This window comes from Malaclemys terrapin, chromosome 1 (genome assembly GCF_027887155.1).
Source record: "Malaclemys terrapin pileata isolate rMalTer1 chromosome 1, rMalTer1.hap1, whole genome shotgun sequence".
Lineage (NCBI taxonomy): Eukaryota > Metazoa > Chordata > Testudines > Emydidae > Malaclemys > Malaclemys terrapin.
Window position 1 is genome coordinate 87,848,565 of NC_071505.1, and position 22,506 is coordinate 87,871,070.

A 22,506-nucleotide genomic window follows, 5' to 3' on the forward strand; every position below is an offset into this window, starting at 1 on the left:
CTGAGTTCAGTAGACTCTCACTCACTGATTCTTCTGCATAGGCACAGAGCTGAGCAAGGGAGCCAGGCAAGCAAAGTTTAGTCTCTCCACAAAACTTCCAGAATGTGTGTGTTGACCTCTGTGATGTTGGGCTGAGACATTTTATGGCAGTGCACTGTACAGACTGCACTGAGTTCCACCCCAGGTGATGTGACAAAGAGCCAGAACTTAGGTGTTGTCTACAGTGGGCTCCCCCTGCCCCCACCCCCCAAGTTTCCTACCATTGCAGTGGTGTAGTTCTACCAGTCATAATAATGGTGAGATCTCTAGTGTAGACTGGGCACCAATGACAGCCAGCCTTTTAATTGTGTAGTCTAGATGAGCTCTGAGCAGGGTTAAAGGACACAATGCTTAAAATGCTAGCAGCCACCAGGAGCCTGACTATGCTAATGCTCCCAATGAAGCTGAACAAGAATAGCTTCCCCCTTCCCCCACTGAAAAAAAGAGTCTCTTCTAGAATTTGCTATGGTGGTGCCAGACACTCCAGAAATACCTTAGATAAACTAGAAAGAGGAAGAAAGAACTCCTGCAACACCATCAGGAGTGTTATTGTGACAGGTAACCCCCTCTCACCCCAAAGTGCCACCTGATGTACTGGGGTACCACTGAGCCTGCTGGTTCCACCGGTCTGGGTTCCCTTACACTGCCCTATTGAGCCAGGCTCTCAAGCCTCCTCCAGCACACACACAGGTAGGGCCACACCCAGCTGCAGAAAGACACAGTCACTGAGATCAGCTCTGTGTAGGAAGACTCACCTTGGGAATTGCCCAGCACTCAGGTGCCACCCCCTCTGGAGTGTAAACCCAACATTATATTGTCTTGTGCTGCACAGAAAACTGCACAGCGTAAGCTCATGAAATTCGCCCCCTCCCTCAATATGGAGGAAGATCTACACAGCTTCTTGCCCCCCCACTCCCAGTTATGGATTCCACAAACTGAGTTTCAGAATAAACAAAAACAAGTTTATTAACTACAAAGGATAGATTGTAAATGACAAGGGATAGCAAACAGATCAAAGCAGATTACTGAGCAAATAAAGCAAACACGCAAACTAAGCTTAATACACTAAAGAAACTAGCTACAAGTAGTAATTTCTCACCCTAAATGTTGTTTTAAGCAAGTTGCAGAGTTTCTTGAAGACAAACTGCTCTTGCTTGCAGCTTAGAACTCTAGGTATTCCTTTCACAGGCTAGACACCTTCTAGCCTGGGTCCAGTCCTTTCTTCCCCAGGTCAGTTTTAGGTGTTTTCAGCAGTCATGTTGGATGGGGGTTCAGTGAAGAACTGACCCTGATTAACTCACCTGCCTCAAATAGGATTTACATATGGCTGGAATCCTTTGTTTCCCAGTTTGATCCCCACCCCGTTTGTGGAAAAATACTAGCAGTCCAACATGGAGTCCAGTACCAGGTGACATGATCATATGACACTGCAGTGTCAAAGCAGCCATAAATCTTCAGGAAGACTTCCCAGAAAGGTGGGAGATTAGCATCTTCAAAGTCCTATTGTTCTCCCTATTGGCCCATTGACTAACCAGCCAGACTGATTGCATTTTGTCTGGTGGGCGTTCCCCAGGTGAAAACACTTTTGTAATTGATACATAATCCATATTCCTAATTTTAGATACAAAAATGATACATGCATACAAGTAGGATAATCATAGTCAGTACATCATAACCTTTCCAATGATACCTCATATCTTAGTTATGCCACATTCAGGGCCAGCTCCAGGCACCAGCTTCTCAAGCAGGTGCTTGGGGCGGCCGTTCCAGACAGAGGCAGCAGTTCCAGGTATTCGGCGGCAATTCGGCGGAGGGTCTGTCACTCCGCCTGGGAGTGAAGGACCTCCCGCCGAATTGCCGCCGCAGATCGCGATCGCGGCTTTTTTTAGATCGCGATCACGGCTTTTTTTTTTTTTTGGTTTTGGCTGCTTGGGGCGGCCAAAAACCTGGAGCCAGCCCTGGCCATATTCATATTATAACAATATTTTTATGAAGAATATGGGGCAGAGTGTCACAGTTGCACCTGGGCTAAGTCCACAAGTGACCTAATTTTTCCTACCTGATTTCACTTGGATTGTAAGCTCTCCAGGGCAGGGACAATATCTCCCTTTATGTGCAGTAGAGGGCCCAGTGAGGCCCAGTCCTGACAGGGGTGCTTTGGGTGCTTACTATAATAGAAGTAATAATAATTATGATCATTCAACTCCAACGCACTTGACTCCAGGAAAACAATTAAGTAGTTAAAACTAACTACAGAAGAGATTAAAAGATCTAAATGTTTAGTTTGGCTAAATAACAACCGGAGCAAGAAAGCAATGAGCATGGGATTGAGAGGGACACAGTTAGATTAGATACTAGAGCTGGCTGAAAAAAATTCTAGCAACATTTTTGGTAGGAATTTCCCCCCAAAAACGAACCCATATATGCTTCCCAAAATGTTTTGTGAAGATGGTTCAATGCTGAGGAGTTTCCAGCAGAACCCTGCCTGGCTTCCCGCCAGTTCACCTGCCCGGCTCTTTGGCAGACTGCTGGACTGCCTCTGCCTTGGGAACTTCAGGGCTTCCAGGGTCTGCAGCTCCGCAGCAGTCCCCCAGGCAGACTACCCCAGTTCAGGGGCTCCATTCCCTTACCCGGAGAATTCCTACATTTGCGGGGTTTGTTCCATATTGGAATGAACCATGACAATCCTCCAGAAAAGAAAATTACCTTTCTCCACCCAGCTCTATTAAATAGAATTGTTTGAAGGGTATAAAGACCAAATGGGGTGAGGACTTTCTGAGACTGGGGAAAAGGAACATAACCAGGACCAATGGGAGGAAACAAAGGAAGTGAACATTTCCTACCAGTGAGCTCTGTTAGGCTGTGGATAGTCGGGCAGGGGAAGTAGTGAAAGCCCCATCACTTGGGTCATTTGAAACTAGACAGGACAAAGCACTTGACAAAGACTGCAGGGAAATCTGCATTAGCAAGGGCATGAACACAAAGGACCTAGTAGGTCTTCTCCATCTCAGATGTCTTTCAGATTCTGACACCTGCCCCCTCAGGCTAATTACAAAGCTCGATTAATTATGCTAACAAGCTATGGTTGGCTGGCACACACTACCCCAATTAGCTGATCCCTCATACACCTCTTCATTCCAGGGAAGCTTCCCACACAGCTTTACCTCACATCATAATGCTAAGGATGAGGGAAGAGAGACACTAATTGGCTCAGAGTGGGAATCCCATCCAGTTTGTTCCAGCCAGAAAGGTGGTGGTAGTGATGTGGGGAACAAGGGATTCTTGCGATTTATTGGGGGATGCAGAGGACACCCTAGGGCAGAGAAGAGGAATGCCTCCACCCACTCACCTGTTAGAGACGCTGGTGTGTGCCATGCTTGGAGTTGGACACTGGCATGAGTTAAAAATGAAGAATACAACAAGAAGACAGGAATCAGCAGAGATGTGATACAAACAAATAATGGGCCAGATCCTCAGCTAGTGTAAACTGACAGAGCTCTCCACTGATTGAAGCTGTGCCAGCAAGGGATCTGGCTCAGGGTCTCCTCTCTCCTAATCCCTTTCCCCAACTGCGGGGCTGGGGGACTCACTCCATCCTCTCTGGGAGGGGAGGCAGAACAACTTCTTCTGAGTTAGCCCTTACTCTGGGAACACCCTCCCTCTTTTCATGCATCAGCCACCATTCCTGTTTATCAAATCCCTTCTTCTAGAGTCAAGTCAGTTTTATACTGTAAATCCGTAAGGCAGACGCCAGATCTTCAGGTGTTTATACAAACACTGCACGCTGTTGGTGCCCAGTAGATAACACTATTTAAAACAACTCCCTGTTTTTGTGAAAGGGCAGTAGCAGATCCATGGCAGGAACTAAGAACAAATTTTCTTCCCCCTCTTTATATCTACATATTTGTCTGTTGTTGGAATGTTGGTCCTTCTCCAGTTTTCCATTTCAATAAGTAGCTCCAGTGTTTTGGTGTCTGTGTTCAGAGGGAATATTAAAGAGTGTTTGTTTGGAATATTTTAACATAGGCCCTTGTGGCAAAGTTGCCACCCCACCATGCACCCTCCTGGGTGGCTATGATATTGCAGCAACTTTTTCCTCAGTTTCTTTCCTCCTCCCCCCAACTATCTTTTGGCCTACTCTGGCCATAGGAGAGTCCTAGCCCATTCAGCCCAACCACTTTGCAGAAATGGGCCTACCCCTTCCAGGGCCAGGGCCACCTTTACCAAAGTCCAAATGAAACATAAATAAAACTGGGATCAGCTGGCAGCCATCTCATTGCAGGCATGCCTCTGTTGCTCTAGACCCATCTAACCACAGGCGTCTGTGCCTTGATCAACCCCAGCACACTCCCCCTCTCGCTCAGAGATTCAGATAAGCTACAGCTCCTCACAGCCCCCACTTCCACCTCACCCCTGAAGGAACCAAGCCATGCTGGTCTGGTACTCACCCCCTTTCAGGTTACTTCTCTCCTCTCCTCTCCTCTTTCCACTGACCTCACCCAGCACTTAATGGCCCCAAACCCTGCTCTTCCCCTCTTCCCCCACCGGGGCTTTATTTCATATCAGTCCGGCCCACCCTCCAGGTGTGAACAGGCAGGTTAATTGGCCTCTCAGGCCCATAGTATCTCTTTCCTGGTATGTGTGGGGTGAACACCCTATCCCAGCACCCCCTAAAACTTCCCCTGCTTATAGCCTTATGGACCCCATGTACCAGGAGTACGTGTGTTAGTAAGAAAAAAGGATTGGAGAAATCTATTAATTTAAACAAGAAAGCTTCTTCACAGTTGAGCAAGCAGCCAGCACTGCTTGGCAAATACGCATATTGAGTGTCACGTACTGTACATGTTTCTAGTTTGTTCCTGAGCTGTGTAATGGCAGATAGCACAGTGTGAAGCTTGAGTAATCTGAAGGAGGTGAAGTGGGGTAAAGAGACATTGTAGAGCTCTGGAATTCAACTTGTTCTTAGCAATTCCCTCCTATTTGATGCCATCTGGTCAATTCCAAAAGGAAAATAATTTGTTCTTAAGATGTACTTTTGTGACATGACACCCACCCTCTCTCAATCTCTTTTCCTCCCCACCCCCAAGCATCAACCAACCGATTTAGCAGCACTCAGAGAGCAGGGAACTCAGAGGCAGGAAAATCATCCCAAATATCCTTGCAAATGTATGGCAGAATTTTGACAAGGGGGCTCCTGGTTTTCCCTTCCAGTGTCTTGCTGACATTAAACTGTGGCCTTTGAACATTTTTGAGCAGAGGGGGGATTTGAATTGACCACATACATGGCCAAATTTAAGGCTTTGAAGCTCAGTGCCAGTTCCCTACTCCACTGCAGTCCTGGTGGATGGCCTAAAGTTTGTACCAAAATGAATTTAAAGACAGAAGAAGCCAATGGGGTTGGACAATGTGTAAATTAGGGTAATGTTGGGTCAGCATGATTCTGAGCATTAAAAACATGTTTTGAAGGAAAGAGGTGTTTCTGTGATATCACTGAGGCACATTTTATAAGGTAGCTGAGCAGAAGGAATTATGTACATAATTGATACCCAGCCAATATTGCTGGCCAAAAAAAAAAAAAAAAAAAGCACATAATCCAGATGCATTCCAGAGGATTGTGTCATCTCTTCCTATACAACGGTTTACTCTCTTGTGTACTTCATTGTTCTCTCCCCAACCAGCCAGAGAGAGACTGTAGAACTCTGATCTTCACTGGGAGCCACAGGCAGTTTTGCTACTGAATTGAATGGGAGCAGGCTCAGATCCATTGTTTCTGACCAATATACCTTTGTACTTCCCAGGCTGCAGAAATATAGCAACCCTCCTACACGCCAGTTACATTTGGCCTGCCAGTGCTTCAGGGCAGGGACCATGCGTAACATTTTCTGAAGCCCCTAAGCATATGTCTACACTACAATGTAAGCCCAGGGTTAAAACTCAAGCTCAAGCCTAACTCTCCTTCCATCTACACACAAATTGAACTAACCCAGGATCCACGGTGGTGGACAGGGGCGGCTCTATGTATTTTGTCGCCCCAAGCACGGCAGTGAGGCATCCTTCGGCGGCATGCCTGCGGGAGGTCCGCCAGTCCCGCGCCATTGGCGTACCCACCGCCGAATTGCGGCCAAAACGGCGGGACCGGCGGACTTCCCCCAGGCATGCTGACGAAGGCTGCCTCACTGCCGCCCTCACAGCGACCGGCAGGCCACCCTCCGCGGCTTGCCGCCCCAGGCATGCGCTTAGTGTGCTGGTACCTGGAGCTGCCCCTGGTGGTGGAGGGTCCAAGCATGAGCCAAGCTGGGACTCAGAGTTCAAGCCCTCTTGCTTTGTAGTGTAAATGCAGCCCCACTGTCTTTGTGCTCTGGGAGTCTGCCAAAAGTCCCCCAGACTGACTTTTTTTCTACTCTGGACTGGCAAGTTTGGTGAGCAGTCAAGTTTTCCCACACTGCACCACAAATAAAGGGCTACAGCGGCCACATTTTGCGAGGGTGCTTGGAAACATGGGGCTATGGGTGGTCAGACTCAGGCCTGCATAATGCAGTGTAGATGCTGCAGCTCCAAGCTGGGCCCCAGGGTTCAACAATTCCTAACCTAGGGTTACAAATGAATGTAGATGCTCACGCCCTTGGTTAACAAACCTAGGGTCTGCTAACTCGAGTTCTGCTAATCCTGGTCTTGCATTCTAATGTAGCCCTACCCCCAGAGTCTGTTCCTATGTCTTGGATGGAGAAGTACTTGGGGCAACTGGCTCCTCCCACCCCTACACTTTATTTTTAATGCACTAGTTCAATCACAGCTGGCATAAGTATGTCTCCCGGGATGCCAGAGTAGGGGAGGGGGCTACGTGGCCATAGCCCCATCACTTTTAAAAGTGGGAGGGCTATGCTTCGGAGGAAGGCAAGGGTGAGGCCTCGGAGAAAGAGGAGGCGCAAGGGCAGGGGCTCGGGGAGAAGGGATGGCACAAGGAGGGGATGTCCACAGTTAGGGCGCTGGTGCCCCCCCCACACACACACACTTTTAGGAAGCTTCTGCTGCTCCTGCTCCTCATCCTGGGAATCTTACTTCCAGCTCAAAGTGTAGATGTACCCTTAGGTGCCTATGTCCCATTGAAAGTCAATAGCACATACATTTCTAAATCTCTGAGGTGCTTGTACAAATGTTACCCCACTTTTCACAAGTCTATACAGCACTTGGGGTGCTGAACGATTAATCATAATTTGTGTGGCATCCTGGAAAATGTCATCATTAATCCTTTTTCAAACATAGATGAAACCTGACACTGCACCCTAGTGAGGTTCACTGTCTCTTTTAAATACATGTAATTAACTTTTCACTTATATCAGTCATGCATTATATATTATGTATATACCCAGGGATAGAGACAGGTGAATTTCAGATGGTTCAGAGGGTTGGTTCAGATAGATACAAAACCAAGATCACTTCTCTGAAACACCCTCTTGGGTCTGGAGAGTTGGTGCTGAAATCTTCTTGAGAGAAATCCCCTTTCCTCTCCTGTGATTTTCACTATTGCCTGCTTCTTTCCTAACTCACTAAAACAGGGACCTACAAGGACTGTTTTTAAGAAACTTTAAATCCCTTTTCTTAAGTGTACACTGAAATGAAATTGGGATGGATCAACGTAACTTTCTGATCATCTGGACAGGCGCACTCCCCCACACACTATAGAGTTGGCCAGAAGTCAGATGATGAAAATACAAGTGGATTTCATTGGAGTGTCAGAATTTCAGGTAAGGAGCTGCCTCTTAGTGTGTGTCTCTTACTATGTATGGCTGCTAGGGTGCTGAGACCACAGCCTACCATGCTGACCAACATTGTTGCATTGTTTTTTTGTACTCCACTATCTGCCTGGCTGTATCCATCCGTTGGCTCTTGTCTTATACTGATAGAGTGTGAGCTGTTTTGGGACAGGACCATCTTTTTCTTCTGTGTTTGTACAGCTTCTAGGACAATGAGGTCCTGGTCCCTGATGAGGGCTCCTCGATACTAGGAAAATACAAATAATAAATAATAGTAATAAGATCCAGTGCCTCGCATGATGGGGCCTGATCTTGGTTATGGCTTCTAGGTACCTACTGTACTGCAAATAATAACTAATAATAATGGGGACTATTCCCAGGAAGCACCATTCAAGCTAAATAACTCCATAAATAAAATGAAATAATTCTCGCATTCAAATTACCCTGTTGACCTTTAGACAGGCTCCCTGTTACAGGTGTGACGGTTCAGAGCCAGACCCTCCTGTGCCCTGAGTTATAGTTTTTATCAGAGCAATAACTGTGGCAAAGATTCCTGATAGCGCACAAGGCATTGTCACCAAGTCCTCCTTTTATTGGGGCACCAGAGCAGAGTAACGGGAAACTCCTCTTTTCAGGGAATGATTACGGGCTTGTGGGTGCAGTCACAGATTATAGTGAGATGTAGTGACCATAAAGGAATCAGAAGCAAGGGAGGTCTGAGATGTTCTTATCTGTGGACCTAGCTACATGACAGAATTCCCCTCCCTGCCCAGGGAGAGAACAGAAGGGAATTCATCTCGGTTTGGAGTCAGGATCAGAGGGATACAGAGTATAAGGGTCAGAGTACAGTTTGAAGGGTTATTCTCATCACAGGGTTTCTTGTATTTACAACCCTTGCCAGTGATTAGCTCCATGGCAGGGAAGCTAGGGTTACCATACGTCCGGATTTTCCCGGACATGTCCGGCTTTTGGGGGCTCAAATCCCCGTCCGGGGGGAAATCCCCAAAAGCCGGGCATGTCCGGGAAAATCGGGAGGGCTGGGTGGTGCTCGGCCGGGGCCGGCGGTGCGGGGCCGGGGGCATGGTGCCGGGCCGGGAACTAGGGGCGCAGTGCCGGGCGCGGGGCCGGACGGGGAGCCGGGGGCGCGGGGCCGGGCCGGGGTCCGGGCTGGGAGCCGGTCAGCCGGGCCGGCGGGGAGCCGGTCAGCCGGGCCGGCGGGGAGCCGGGCCGGCGGGGAGCTGGGCCGGCGGGGAGCCGGTCAGCCGGGCCCGCGGGGAGCCGGGCCGGCGGGGAGCCGGTCAGCCGGGCCCGCGGGGAGCCGGGCCGGCGGGGAGCCGGTCAGCCGGGCCCGCGGGGAGCCGGGCCGGCGGGCCCGCGGGGAACCGGGCCGGCGGGGAGCCGGTCAGCCGGGCCCGCGGGGAGCCGGGCCGGCGGGGAGCCGGTCAGCCGGGCCCGCGGGGAGCCGGGCCCGCGGGGAGCCGGTCAGCCGGGCCGGCGGGGAGCCGGGCCGGCGGGGAGCCGGTCAGCCGGGCCGGCGGGCCCGCGGGGAGCCCGGGGGTGCGCCGGGCCGCCGGGGGCCGGCAGTGCTGGGCGGGCCGGGGGTGGTCGGCCGGGGCCGCGCCTCCTCCCCCCCACACCCCCCTTACCTGCTTCAGGCTTCCCGCGAATCAAATGTTCGCGGGAAGCAGGGGAGGGGGCGGAGACTTTGGGGAGGGGGCGGGGTTGGGGCGGGGGTATGGGCGGGGCTGGGAGCGGGGCCGGGGGCCGTGGAGTGTCCTCCCTTTGGAGGCAGAGAATATGGTAACCCTAGGGAAGCAGATGTAGGTATGATGGGGTGGGGCTGCACTGTTATGCTTGCCCAGAGGCCTCCCACAGTCTCCTGCCCTGCTGGTGTCAGGGAGGTGCAGTTTATCAGTTGCCTTGATGAATAGTATTTGATTCAGTCCTGGGGCTGGGCCTGCCTAAGGTTCCTTCTCCACCCTGCTGCAGGGTGACTACCCCATTGACATCAGAAGTTTTTACTTCATCTCCTGGCACCAGGACTTTATTTTTATAACAGCACCAGGAGTAGTGGAACTGGAATAGGCGTGTCCCACTCCCCGCCCTCCCCATCCTGGTTACTTTTAAAGCTGCCCTTAGAGAATGAGTGCAGACCTGCTGCTTGCCCGAGATTACAGGAGCTGCCTGGCATTACTCTCCACTGGGTGCGGTAGGAATTTCCTTCCTTCAGACACTGTTCCTGAGGTCTCAGCTTCAATACAGGATACCGATAAGGTAATTCAGAGCTGCGCAGCCAAGGCTACAGCTATGGGGCTGAGGTTTGCTAACAGCCTCCAAGGGGAGGCAGGGAACTCAGACCTTTCTCAAGGGTGACCAAGTTGAACAGCCTGGTAGTGTGACTAGAGCCTTGCCTAGGGGTTCTGTTCCTGACCCAGCCACTGACCTGCTGTGTACTTTTGGACAAGTTACTTTGCCTTTCTGGGTATGTCTACACAGCCTTTTGGAGCCCATGGCAGCTAGCCTCCGGCTCAGGTCGCCAGACTCAGGATAGCGGGGCTCCTGCTAGCCCTCTAACTGTAGCTGTATAGACAGCACGTTGAAGTTATGGCTCAGGCTGGAACATGGGCTCTGAAGCCCACCCCCATGCTAGGCTCCCTTTGTGACTCAGTTTCCCCACCTGTTACCTTGGGGGTAATGATGCTTTCTTTCCTTGCAAATTGCTTTGAGATTGACAGATGTAAAGTCCTTATAAGTATTGTATACTACAGTATTAAAATGAGTATGGTGGGGAGGGGGCATAATCCCAAGAGAAAAGATTTAGAGGGGGCATGTCTCATCCCCTTCAGCTCAGAGGTGTCCCTGAATCTCCAGCCTAAGATGTGGGGGACAGAGGCATACATCCTGCAAACTTTCACACACACACACTCTGGAAAGGGTGCCTTCCCATTTTAAAAGCAATGTCAGGTCTCAGGGATGGCTGTGGACAGCTGTACGTATCAATGCTATTTCACAAGTAATCACTGATTATAAAAAATATGTGTGAAAGAGAAATTAGCAGGTGACTTCTGACCCCCATCTCAAAGATTTTAGAACTCTTCCCATCCCATCTGGTCAGAGCTTGGCCAATGCTGGGTGCTGCACTGGTGAATCTCAAATTTTTCTTTCACTACCAGCGTGTGCTGTTCAGCGTATCTCACTGTCTGCGTGTCCCGTACCTGTGTCTGTGTCCCACGCTTGCTCTTTGTGATCTCCAGCTGTCTGTACATTGTGCCCCTGTCTGTGTGTCTGCTAGAGGGGGTCAAAGAGTGAAATAATCTGAGGTGTGAATGTTTATGTGAATACAAGTGTTGGATTTGCTTCCCTAAGATTCATGTTATTCCTTACTCACAAGTGTTTGGACAACTGCCAGGCATTTATACAAATGATCAGACATCCCCAAAGTTTAATGAATGATGATTCATCTGAAAATCTCCAGTGGACAGCATTTCTCACTCAGCGCTTTGACGTTGCCAGTGTAGACTAGCCCTAAGTCATCCGATCACTGTTAACTTTTCTGAAAAGTAAAACAAAAGAGGTATTTAACACTTTGGCCATGACTGCATTTTATGTTATTGTCTCTCCCTCCTCACTGAGTAATGGATCTATCCTGTCCTTGCTCTTCCTCTTGCTTTTAGTGTATTTGTAAAATGTTTTCTTGTTACCCTTTAGGCATGAAAAATAGGAATTCGTTTGTGCCCCTTGGTTACTGGCCTACCTCAAAACCATTTAGGTTGGACAGGAGAACAGTAAAAGGAGCTATGATGGAGGTATACAAAATAATTAAGGGAATGAAGAAAGCTAATCTAGGGCTTCAGGTCACCCATTCCCATCAAACAAGGACAAGAGGGTGCTTTGAATAAGACAACAAAGTGAAAACTAACAAAAAACAAGTCCATTTTCATGCTATGTATAAGTAACCTTAGCAACTCCTTGCTGCAGGCTATGGAGGCAAATACGGTAGCTTAGTGAATTTCAAGAAAGGATTAAGTGTGTCTATGAATAACAATAATGCCTGCAGTTCCATTACCTAGAATCAAAGTTGCAAGGCTTATCAATCTTTATGCTTCCGGGCATTCAGCGAGAGTCCAGAAGAAAACTCTCCCTATTAGAGTAGAGTATTGCATAATCAGAGACATTCTGAGGTGGGGCTAGGGAATGATTCACGTTCCTCTAAGGTCTGTTTGGCACCTGCTACTGTCAGATACATTATGCCAGACTAGATGGACCATTGGTTAGTTGTGATGCAATAATTCTTACAAATAGCCTGACTTATAGATAGAAATAGGTATTGGATCCTATCCTCCTTCTTTCCCCAGCTGCTGTAAAACTTAACAAGGTTTATGCTACATTGGTGTCTCAACTTCTTCTGCAGATCTTTGGAAGACTATTCATAGAGACATAGAGTTTAAGGCCAGAACAGACCACTATATCATCTAGTTTCACCTCCTGTATATCGTCGGACACCAGCACTACCCAGCACTGCACGCCAAACCCAACTCCCTACTGACGGCTGTTCTGTGAGTCACCATGGCTTCCACACCTCCTCCAGGCTGCAACGAGAACATTGACTCTGACTATTATTTACTCTGTGACACTGAACAAGCCTGGGGCATCGTCCTGGAAACACTGGCTACAGCTGGTGTCATTGTCACAATCATCTTCATGCTCTTGCTACTCATCTTCATTGGTAAGGTCCAAGACTCCACCAAGCGAAGCATGATCCCTATCTATTTCCTCTTCCTCTTAGGCACCCTAGGGATCTTCGGCCTCACCTTTGCTTTCATCATTAAACTTAATGTCCGGACCGGCCCCACCCGCTTCTTCCTCTTTGGTGTCCTCTTCGCCCTCTGCTTTTCCTGCCTCCTGACCCATGCCTTCAACCTTGTCAAACTGGTGAGGGGGAAGGCCCCCTTTTGGTACCCGGTGTTGCTGGTTATTGCCATTAGCCTCACTGTGGTGCAGATTATTATAGCCATAGTGTATGTAGTCGTCATAGTGGCCAGACAAAATATTCACTTTACTACGATGAGTCCAGAACAACGCAATATGGACTTTGTCATGCTTCTGATCTACGTGCTCCTCTTGCTGGCACTCACCTTCCTGGTCTCCATGTTTACCTTCTGTGGGACATACAAAGGCTGGAAGAGGCATGGAGCACACATCTATGTCACTGGCCTGTTCTCCATAGCCATCTGGGTGGTGTGGATCACCATGCTCATGCGAGGCAACCCAGAATTAAAGAAACAGCCCCTCTGGGATGATCCTGTCATCAGCATTGCTCTGGTGTCCAATGGATGGGTCTTCCTGATGATGTACATGGTGCCTGAATTCTGCTTTCTCACAAACCCACGCAACCCTGAGGACTACCCTCCAGAAAACTATTCTTGCCAGCCTAAACTCGTGAAGAAGAACTTTGGAGTGGAGAACCAAGCCTATATCAAGGAGGAAACCACAACAGGTATAATGAAGTGTGTTGTTACATAGCGTCCTCGCTTGCAGTGCCATAGAATGCAGGAGAGAGAGAGAGAGAGAGAGCACCAACCATGAGTTGGAAGGGATAGGGTGGTTTTAAGAAGGGATTTGAAGACAATAAATGACTTAGAGGTAGGAAGGGGGAGAGTTCCAGATGGATGGGGAAACACAGGTGACAGAGAACTTCTCAACCTGGAGAGAGGGAAAGGTTATGGACAAGGAGGAGGCTAAGAATGGGGGAGAGGAGTGAGCAAGCAGGAGATGAGATGAATATCAGGACACAGAGGTGATCTGGGGGGGGACCCTGCTGAAAGTTTGAAAACCAGGAAGGTAAACAATCTGGGCAGTTTTGTTTGTTTGTTTGTTTGTTTGTTTGTTTACTAGTATCAGCATTGGGGACTTGCAGAGCTATCCAGATCACTCTGGTAAACTGTTTCCCCCAGTTCTGATCTAGTTTCCAAGACCCACTTAGAAAATACAATTATGTGGGGATGGGGGGAATCTTTTCTGTGGGAATCTCTTTTCCAATGGCATAGGGCCAAATCACATGTCAGTTCATGCTTCCCAGGGCCAAGGGTAAGGGAAGTGATCACTTGCAAGGTGTGGGTCTGCTGGTCAGAGCACATTCATGCCCGGGATGGCAGATTCCCTTGGCAGTCTCCCAAGAATTTATTAAGGAAAGGACATGCCCCCCCACTGAACACTGCAGTGGGGTCATGCAGTGTGTGTGTGTGAGGAGCTCTGGGGTGAAGGGCTCTGTCGAAGTCTGCATATGGGAGGATCTTTTTGTGTAGGATCTGGGATGTGAGGAGGACAACAGCTATGGAAGAAGAGAGAGAAATTTCAATGCCCCTAGCCCTACCACGTCCTTTTACTTAAGATATTTCCCATCAGTCTCTGGTTGATAAGAAAATGGGAAACGGTAAAATGATCTGTGGAATTCACACTCTTCCTGCCTGCTGGTTACATAGAGGACAGTCAGGGGCAGTTCTCCATACAGCATTGGGCCCCCTCTGGCATGGTGTTGCCATGGTAGCACTGTGACACTTACTGACTGCCTTCTTCCCTTTTCCTTCTTTTTTTTAGGCCCAGGAAACAATGGGGACCCATGCTACGTTCCACATTATGCTCACTTTCAGATGGAGGTAAAGACATCCCTTCCTTCATCTATTTAACTAGGGAGATGGGATGAAGCTGCCTTCTGTACACGGGATAGGCAGAGCTGGGTGGGCCCTGAGGCTGAGGAATCTTTGGTGGAATTGGGGTTGATGCCTTCATTTGGAGGGAGGCTGGCCCTGTCTGAGTGAGGCTGTGGTGTATCCCTATTCCTTGTTCATTGGCTATTGGGAGTGGTAGTGTAATCAATCCTGGGCAGGCGAGGGACTGTCCCTAAATTGTGTAACACGTAATTTTGGTGACTGTCAGGACCCACTACTCACCCCCTTGCAACACTGAAACAAACATGCAAAATTAAGGACCCACCCATCCCTAATGCAATGTGTAACTTATGGACAGCTCCCTACCTGCCTCAGTAAAAACTCACTATCCCACCAGGGATGATAGAATCTGTCAGAGCTGGGTAGGGTGACCAGATAGCAAATGTGAAAAATCGGGATGGGGGTGGGGGGTAATAGGAGCCCATATAACTCCCCCCCCCCCCCCCCCAAATATCAGGACTGTCCCTACAAAATTGGGACATCTGGTCACCCTAGAGCTGGGCTAGGCCTAATCGTTCATGTCTTATCCATACTCCCTGCCCTGCACGCACCCTGCCCAGCATAGGATTGTTCTCCACAGTCTATTCTAGAGTGCTTTGTCCAGTCCTTTTCCAAAGGGATCAACAAGCAATGTGGCTTCCGCCATTTCCCTTGGGAGACTGCTCCACAGCCTAACAGCTTGTGCTCTCAGGAAGTGTTTCCTGATATTCAGTGTACCAGCTCCCCTTTTACTCATTCTCATCCCATTTACTCTTCTCCAGTTTTGAAGTTTGATCACATGATTGTTTCCTTTTCAGAGCCTCAAACCTCAGCAGGAGTTCTCCATCCCCCGGCCTAAAACCCGGGTCAGTCCGTATGAGAATTACACCGGCGGGCAAGACACCAAGTAACAGCTCAGTGATGAGCCAAGAGACAATGCACAGGCAGTCGGGGCTCAGAGAAAGGCCAACGCTTCTATCCTGCTAAACAGAGACAGAACCAGACTGATAGGACTGCGACTGATGAAAGGGACGGGCCCTTTTTCTTCCCCATCTCCCTTTGGCTTTACACATGCAGCACTTTAATTCCCTTCCATTCATCCAGCAGAGCACTTTGAACATAAATCCCCCTGTCTACCCCTGTTCACTCAGTTCCCTGCCCTCACTCATGTGACTGAGCTCAGCTGTTCTCCTCCAGAGGCAGTGGGTTTCTGATGGCACCAGAGCTTCCTGCGGTAAGGCCCAGGAACCAGGAACCTTGTCAGCAGAGACTTGACCCCAGGCCACTCAGTCCTGATCACCTTAGCATCCTTGTGCACACTGCCAGCTGGTAAACTGAAACAAGCAGGAATGTTCAGGAATCACCTTCCAACTGCCTCCCCACCCAGATACCAAAGTCTCATGTATTGCTGAAAGTACCTGACCCGTACAGCACTGATCCACCCAAGTACTGCAGCCTCTCCTATCTCTAGTTCCATAGCATTGACTCACAGCTAGAGCTGGCTGGCAAAGAGAGAGAATTTCTTTCTTTCTTTCTTTCTTTCTTTTATCCCAACTTTATGCCCCTATAGAGCTGGTTGGAAAATGGCAGGGGGGGGGGGATTAATTAAAAGTTTTGGGGACATTAGTTTCCATTGAAATTTTGAAACCTTCTATATTTCCTGACCAGCTCTCCTAACAGCTCCCTCCCTAGACATGCTGCTCACTGATTCCCAAACTCCGCCCCCAAGACAACCTTCCCAGCACTGACCACCAGCACCACCACAGAGCTCCTTCCCAGCACTGATTCCTAGTCCCTAGGACTCCCATCTTCCTAACACTGATTTCAGTCCCCCAAACCTCTTTTCTGACATTTCTAACTTCTGGTTCCTTCCAGCCCCTGAGTCTCATGCTTCCTGGCCACCCAAGATCTCCCAAGACAGGAGGGGAGGTAGACTCCCTCTTTCCCAGAAGTGTGTGTGAGCTGCGTCCTGGTGATAAGTCTGCAGAGTTGACTCTTCCTGGAGTCTGCGATGCATTTTGTAAATAATCTTGTTTGCATTTATATATAAATACACAGACATCTCCAAGTGAACGAGCTAGGTACGTTAGTGCTGATGATTCTATATTTATTTAATACTTTGTATGTGGAATATTTAATAAAAGCCTGGCTCACAGGAACTGTCATTCTTCATCAGTGAAATGAACCTTCTAGTGCAGTGGAGGAGCAGGGCCAGTATTTGTCATTTGTGACACTCCATGGGTTGTAGTGAGTGAGTTGGCACAAGCCCCCCAGAGGGAGCAGGGCGGGGACAAGCACCGAACCCCTTAGGAGTTGTCATTGTGGATCAGGGTTAACTTTGTAAGGTGATGCACTGTTGGAGAAGAAGATTTAGTAGCTCTGGCTTCTCTGTGCTACTGTTCCAGACAGAAAAGGCAATTCAGATTGCGCGTTGCCCAAGAAATGAAGAACTCTAGAACCAGGCCCTACAAGACATGTGTGCAGAAGGCTGCGAGCATTTCAGCTTTGCATGCGCATGTGTGTGGGTCTGGATTATATTATTTGTGTCTTGTTCCACACTGAGCACACTGTAAGAATGTAACTAATAATAAATAAGAAGAAATAATAATGTGTATCTATTTATTTCAGTTTATAAAAATGCACCCGTCTAATTGTACCATATTTATTGAACAATCTACAGACTGCAGCTAGGAGCCAATGTCCTAATATGCAGGGATGTTCTGGATTCCCCCCTGGATTCCTCATCTCCACCTATTTACTCAACCCTAAACGCAATCCCATGTACACTCACATTCTAGAAAACACCTCAGGGAAACGAGTAGGCCTTGCAGTGTCAGCTGAAGTCAACAAATTCAGGCTCTGGAGAACCAACAAGAAGAAGCAAACTTCACAGTAGTGAACTCCTCACTGAAGATTCCTTGCCTCTAATCACCTCACAATTAAACCAGGGAGCTGTTATCCCCCTCAGATACTCTTAATTTCTGTGGTTTTAAAACAAAGGCCTTGTGTGCGTTAGCAAAATTCAGACATGTAATTCACCACCAGCGCAAACTAGCAATAGTGGAAATGTTAATGTAAACCAGTCTCGGGTGTCTAGCCATGGTCAGAGCCCTGTCTGCACTACCATTTCACCCACTGCTTTCAGCGGTGGAGTTGCACTAGTGAAGAATGACAGGTGCAAATGTTGCTAGTGTTGACACACTTGGATAGATCTGTGGGTTCTCAAGGAAACCAGGACATAGCCCAATTAAGATTTTATTACTTAAAATCAATACCTGAAATTGCACACGGAAACCAAGGGTTGTCAGAACTATATGCGTGTGAAGAGTGAGTAGGTTAATAAAAACAACAAGGAGTCTGGTGGCACCTTAAAGACTAACAGATTTATTTGGGCATAAGCTTTCGTGGGTAAAAACCTCACTTCTTCGGATGCATAGAGTGAAAGTTACAGATGCAGGCATTATATACTGACACATGGAGAGCAGGGAGTTACTTCGCAAGTGGAGAACCAGTGTTGACAGGGCCAATTCAATCAGGGTGGATGTAGTCCACTCCCAATAATAGAAGAGGAGGTGTCAATTCCAGGAGAGGAAAAGCTGCTTCTGTAATGAGCCAGCCACTCCCAGTCCCTATTCAAGCCCAGATGAATGGTGTTAAATTTGCAAATGAATTTTAGTTCTGCTGTTTCTCTTTGAAGTCTGTTTCTGAAGTTTTTTTGTTCAATGATAGTGACTTTTAAATCTGTAATAGAATGACCAGGGAGATTGAAGTGTTCATTTACTGGCTTTTGTATGTTACCATTCCTGATGTCCGATTTGCATCCATTTATTCTTTTGCGGAGGGACTGTCCGGTTTGACCAATGTACATGGCAGAGGAGCATTGCTGGCACATGATGGCATATATAACATTAGTAGATGTGAAGGTGAATGAGCCCTTGATGGTGTGGCTGATGTGGTTGGGTCCTCTGATGGTGTCACCAGAGTAGATATGGGGACAGAGTAGGCAATGAGGTTTGCTACAAGGATTGGTTCCTGGGTTGGTGTTTCTGTGGTGTGGTGTGTAGTTGCTGATGAGTATTTGCTTCAGGTTGGGGGGTTGTCTGTAAGCGAGGACTGGCCTGCCTCCCAAGGTCTGTGAGAGTGAGGGATCATTTTCCAGGATAGGTTGTAGATCGTGGATAATGCGCTGGAGAGGTTTTAGCTGGGGGCTGTATGTGATGGCCAGTGGTGTTCTGTTATGGTCCTTGTTGGGCCTGTCCTGTAGTAGGTGATTTCTGGGTACCTGTCTTGCTCTGTCAATCTGTTTCCTCACTTCCCCAGGTGGGTATTGTAGTTTTAAGAATGCTTGATAAAGATCTTGTAGGTGTTTGTCTCTGTCTGAGGAGTTGGAGCAAATTCGGTTAATAAGTGTAGCGAGAGGGAAACCAGTTAGGGATTATAGTGTGCTAGAATACTGTAAATACATACAAACAAGAGGGAATTGCACAGAATCTGCCAGTTTTATAAAGCCAGCCTAGCGTAAAGAGAGAGAATTTAGGACCAAGGACAAGCATGGCAGTCGGCAGAGCTTCATGTCATGGGCCCAGGACATCCCGGAACCAAGAAGAAGAAGGACAGACTGGTATTCCCAGCACTCATGCAAGTGCTGCACACAGTACAATGGGCCTAGGAAGAGGCATGACAGGGCTTCATGCACACATGTAATAGGTGCAATAAAGACTGTATGTTTGTAAGGCCGTGATTTTTGTGACAAACAAAATCTGTGACTCATAGACTTTAAGGCTAGAAGGTAAGGCCGTATCATCGTGATCATTGAGTCTGACCTCCTGCACATTGCCAGCCACAGAACCTCACCCAGCCATTCCTTTAATAGATCCCTAACCTCTGGCTGAGTTACTGAAGTCCTGAAATCCTGGTTTAAAGCAGGGGTAGGCAACTTATGGCATGTCTGCCAAAGGCGGCACGCGAGCTGATTTTCAGTGGTACTCACACTGCCTGGGTCCTGGCCACCAGTCGGGGGCTCTGCATTTTAATTTAATTTTAAATGAAGCATCTTAAACATTTTAAAAATCTTATTTATTTTACATACAACAATAGTTTAGTTATATATTATAGACTTATAGAAAGAGACCTTCTAAAATCGTTAAAATATATGACTGACACGCGAAACCTTAAATTAGTGACTAAACGAAGACTCTGCACACCACATCTGAAAGGTTGCCGACCCCTGGTTTAAAGACTTCAAGTTACAGAGAATTCACCATTTACACTAATTTAAACCTGCAAGTGACTTTCAGAATTTTGTTGTTTGTTTTTTATTAGCTACTGAGCAAGACTTGTCCATGGATTCTTCCCTTATCCATATCTTAATGATCTCTGAGCTATCTGGGAAAGACCCACAACTCAGCCACTCACTTTCTATGTGAGATAGGCCAGACTGAGCACAATCGACCTGTGCTCTACTCTCCATACTGGCAGCCAATCAGCTGCTAAGTGAAATTCAAGATATTGGTAGGTATATGCAAGGACCGAAGTGGATGAGGCCACACTACCTTAAGGTGTAGCCTAGGGTTACCATACATCCGGTTTTTCCCGGACATGTCCAGCTTTTCGGCACTCAAACCCCCATCCGGGGGGAATTGCCAAAAAGCCGAACATGTCCGGGAAAATGCCGGCTGGGCACTTCCCCTCCCGCGGCTGCTCTGCTCCTCCCCTGACTCTTCAGCTCTGTTTAAGAGCCGGGCTGCCCGAGTGCTACCGGCTTCGGGCAGCCCCCATGCCTCCGGACCCTGCGCCGCCGGAGCCCGGGAGGGGAAGTGCCCGGCTGGGGGCGCAGGGTCCGGAGGCAAGGGGGCTGCCCGAAGCCCAAGCGCTACTGGCTTCACGGTTTGCCGGGCAGCCTCAAGGGGGCTCCAGCTGCACTGGGGAAGCGCCGGCCGGGGGTGCAGCAGGCTGAGTGTATAAGGGGAGCATGTTGCCCTACCAAAGCATGATGTGCCATGTCTGTATGCTTCCAAAGCATCCTGGGGTGCCCAGGATGAGTCTGTTTCTCCCAAATCCCTCCCTGAGCTCCTCCAGGAGGGCGTGGTGCTGCTGTACTTTTCTGGCAAAACATAGGCCTCACTGTTAGTTCCAGAGTTGAATTTCAGTATCTGTCGCTTTACCCTGTGTGGAGACCTGTAACCTGTATATTCCCAAAATGTGCTCTGTAGAGAGTGACCTGGTCACATGATACTGCCACTGGCTCCTCCTTCAGCTGTTAAATTGCATCAAGCCAATTCCAGTGCATTGAATACATTCCTAATGTCACCTTTCCCCTGCAAGCAATTTCTGTATTTGCCAAAGGGGCAGTGGTGTGGCTGCAAACAGGAGAGGAAGTGGCCTGTTCAATCCTGTTGGGAGGGGAGGCATTTCATAAAGCAATCTCTCTAGGGTGTGGCCTGGATGCTGGGGAAGTCTGAGAACCCCGAGCTCAGAAAACAAAATGCTTGGACCCCACAGGGGCCTTTGTCGGGTGTCACTCAGATGGGATATGGTGAGGGCGGGTTCACTTAGGCCCAGCTGCGCTCATCTGTTTTGTGCCCTGTGTAGCGTGATGAGGGAGAGTCCAGTCTCCCCAACTGGAGTGACTTGTCACTGCAGCACTGAGAGACTCAATACACCCTGAGCAACCCTGTGTCTGTAGCTGAGGATCCACTGCTGAGGCCAGGTGTTACCTCTCAGGCCTGAGGTCAGACTACATGATTTCTGGCCTTAGTATCTAACATCTCTGTTCTTCACTCCCTTCTCTTTCAGGCCAGGTACAGGCTCTCCCTTGCTTGATTCCTCACTCCCCTCTCTTTCACTGCCTGAGCCCCAGGAGCGCCCATACTTCCCTCCTTCTCCCTCCATGTGACCCACCCCTCCGCAGGATTCACTGCATCTTTATCTAGCCTCTCCTCCCCCACATGACATTCTTAGGTCTGATACTCTCCCACCACTTAAAGTCAACATGCCAGTATGGGGTGAGCCAAACATTTTCAAGGAAGCTGGTGTTTGCTTTCCCTTCACTATGGTGAGCCTACGTCATTGTACATTATGTCATGAGTAGCGCCCTCTTGCACATTTCCAGTATGAACATTACTGCTTAACAATTTGTAAATCTTTCCAAACCAAACCAAAAGCGTATGGCTCTGGTGGGTGATAAACAACAGATGCGGCGGAATCCTGAGCGGGCTGGGTGTCTGTAAATCTGGCTTATTTCATAGGGCGTTTGAAGATGCGCTGTGTCTCTTGGGTTTTAGCCCATGCTCTTTCCAACAGTGGATTGAATCTCATCACACTGTCAGTAATGGGTGTATAGTAGAAAAACCCGAGTTTAAAAGAGGGTTTTTTGTTCTGTAGATAATTATTCAGTTGTGAAAATACCATATGTTGCTCTACCACAGATTTAACATGATCCAGAATTTTGTACTGAATCTACTATGGAGATGGTGAGGATACAGGTGTACACTAGTTCTTAAAACAGTTGCAGGAATCCAGGCAAGAGGAGTGCTGGAAAATGTTACTTCTATGCAGAAGATCTACAGTGAAGTGGGGAGAGAGACTGAGTAGCTTTTCTTGTTTTTAATAATCTTCCTTGTTCAGTGTTGGAAGGAAGCAAAGCTTTCTGTGACTGATTTCTTACCATTGTCCCAGGATGTGGCGGAGGATCAAATATGAGACACATGAGGCCTGACCTAGTAAAATTTTCAGCACCCATTGACTGCAGCGCTGAACAACTTGCAGGATCAAGCCCATGAAGTGACCCCTGGGGAAGGGACACTGAGATTTAGTATTGAAATGTTCCCCGAAACATCAACACCCCAAGTGAGTGTCCTAATCTATTGAAGTAGTTTTGATTTTTAACTCTGTCAGTGGAATAATTGCCTGTAGAAATTCATCATCTTAGTAATTTTTGTTTAGTAACAGCCCCGATTTCATCACTAACAAAGTGAATAAACAGGTGGACATATTTACTGTAATGA

The 22,506-nt window shown here is 48.3% G+C and overlaps 1 protein-coding gene across 1 annotated transcript; it reads left to right on the forward strand.

Annotated features, from left to right (window-relative positions):
* Positions 1–9,923: 9,923 nt before the first annotated feature.
* Positions 9,924–17,102, forward strand: LOC128838035 (retinoic acid-induced protein 3-like). Its single transcript, XM_054029796.1, has 4 exons — positions 9,924–10,067; positions 12,205–13,290; positions 14,391–14,449; positions 15,319–17,102. Exons 2-4 carry the CDS (start codon positions 12,360–12,362, stop codon positions 15,409–15,411), a joined length of 1,083 nt encoding a protein of 360 aa, XP_053885771.1. The 5' UTR covers positions 9,924–10,067; positions 12,205–12,359; the 3' UTR covers positions 15,412–17,102.
* The last annotated feature ends 5,404 nt before the right edge of the window (positions 17,103–22,506 follow it).

Coding starts and splice junctions, on each gene's coding strand:
- LOC128838035 (XM_054029796.1), top strand. CDS start 12,360: ATGGCTTCCACACCTCCTCCAGGCTGCAACGAGAACATTGACTCTGAC. Junction 13,291..14,390: donor CAAGGAGGAAACCACAACAG/GTATAATGAAGT, acceptor TCTTTTTTTTAG/GCCCAGGAAACAATGGGGAC. Junction 14,450..15,318: donor ATGCTCACTTTCAGATGGAG/GTAAAGACATCC, acceptor TTTCCTTTTCAG/AGCCTCAAACCTCAGCAGGA.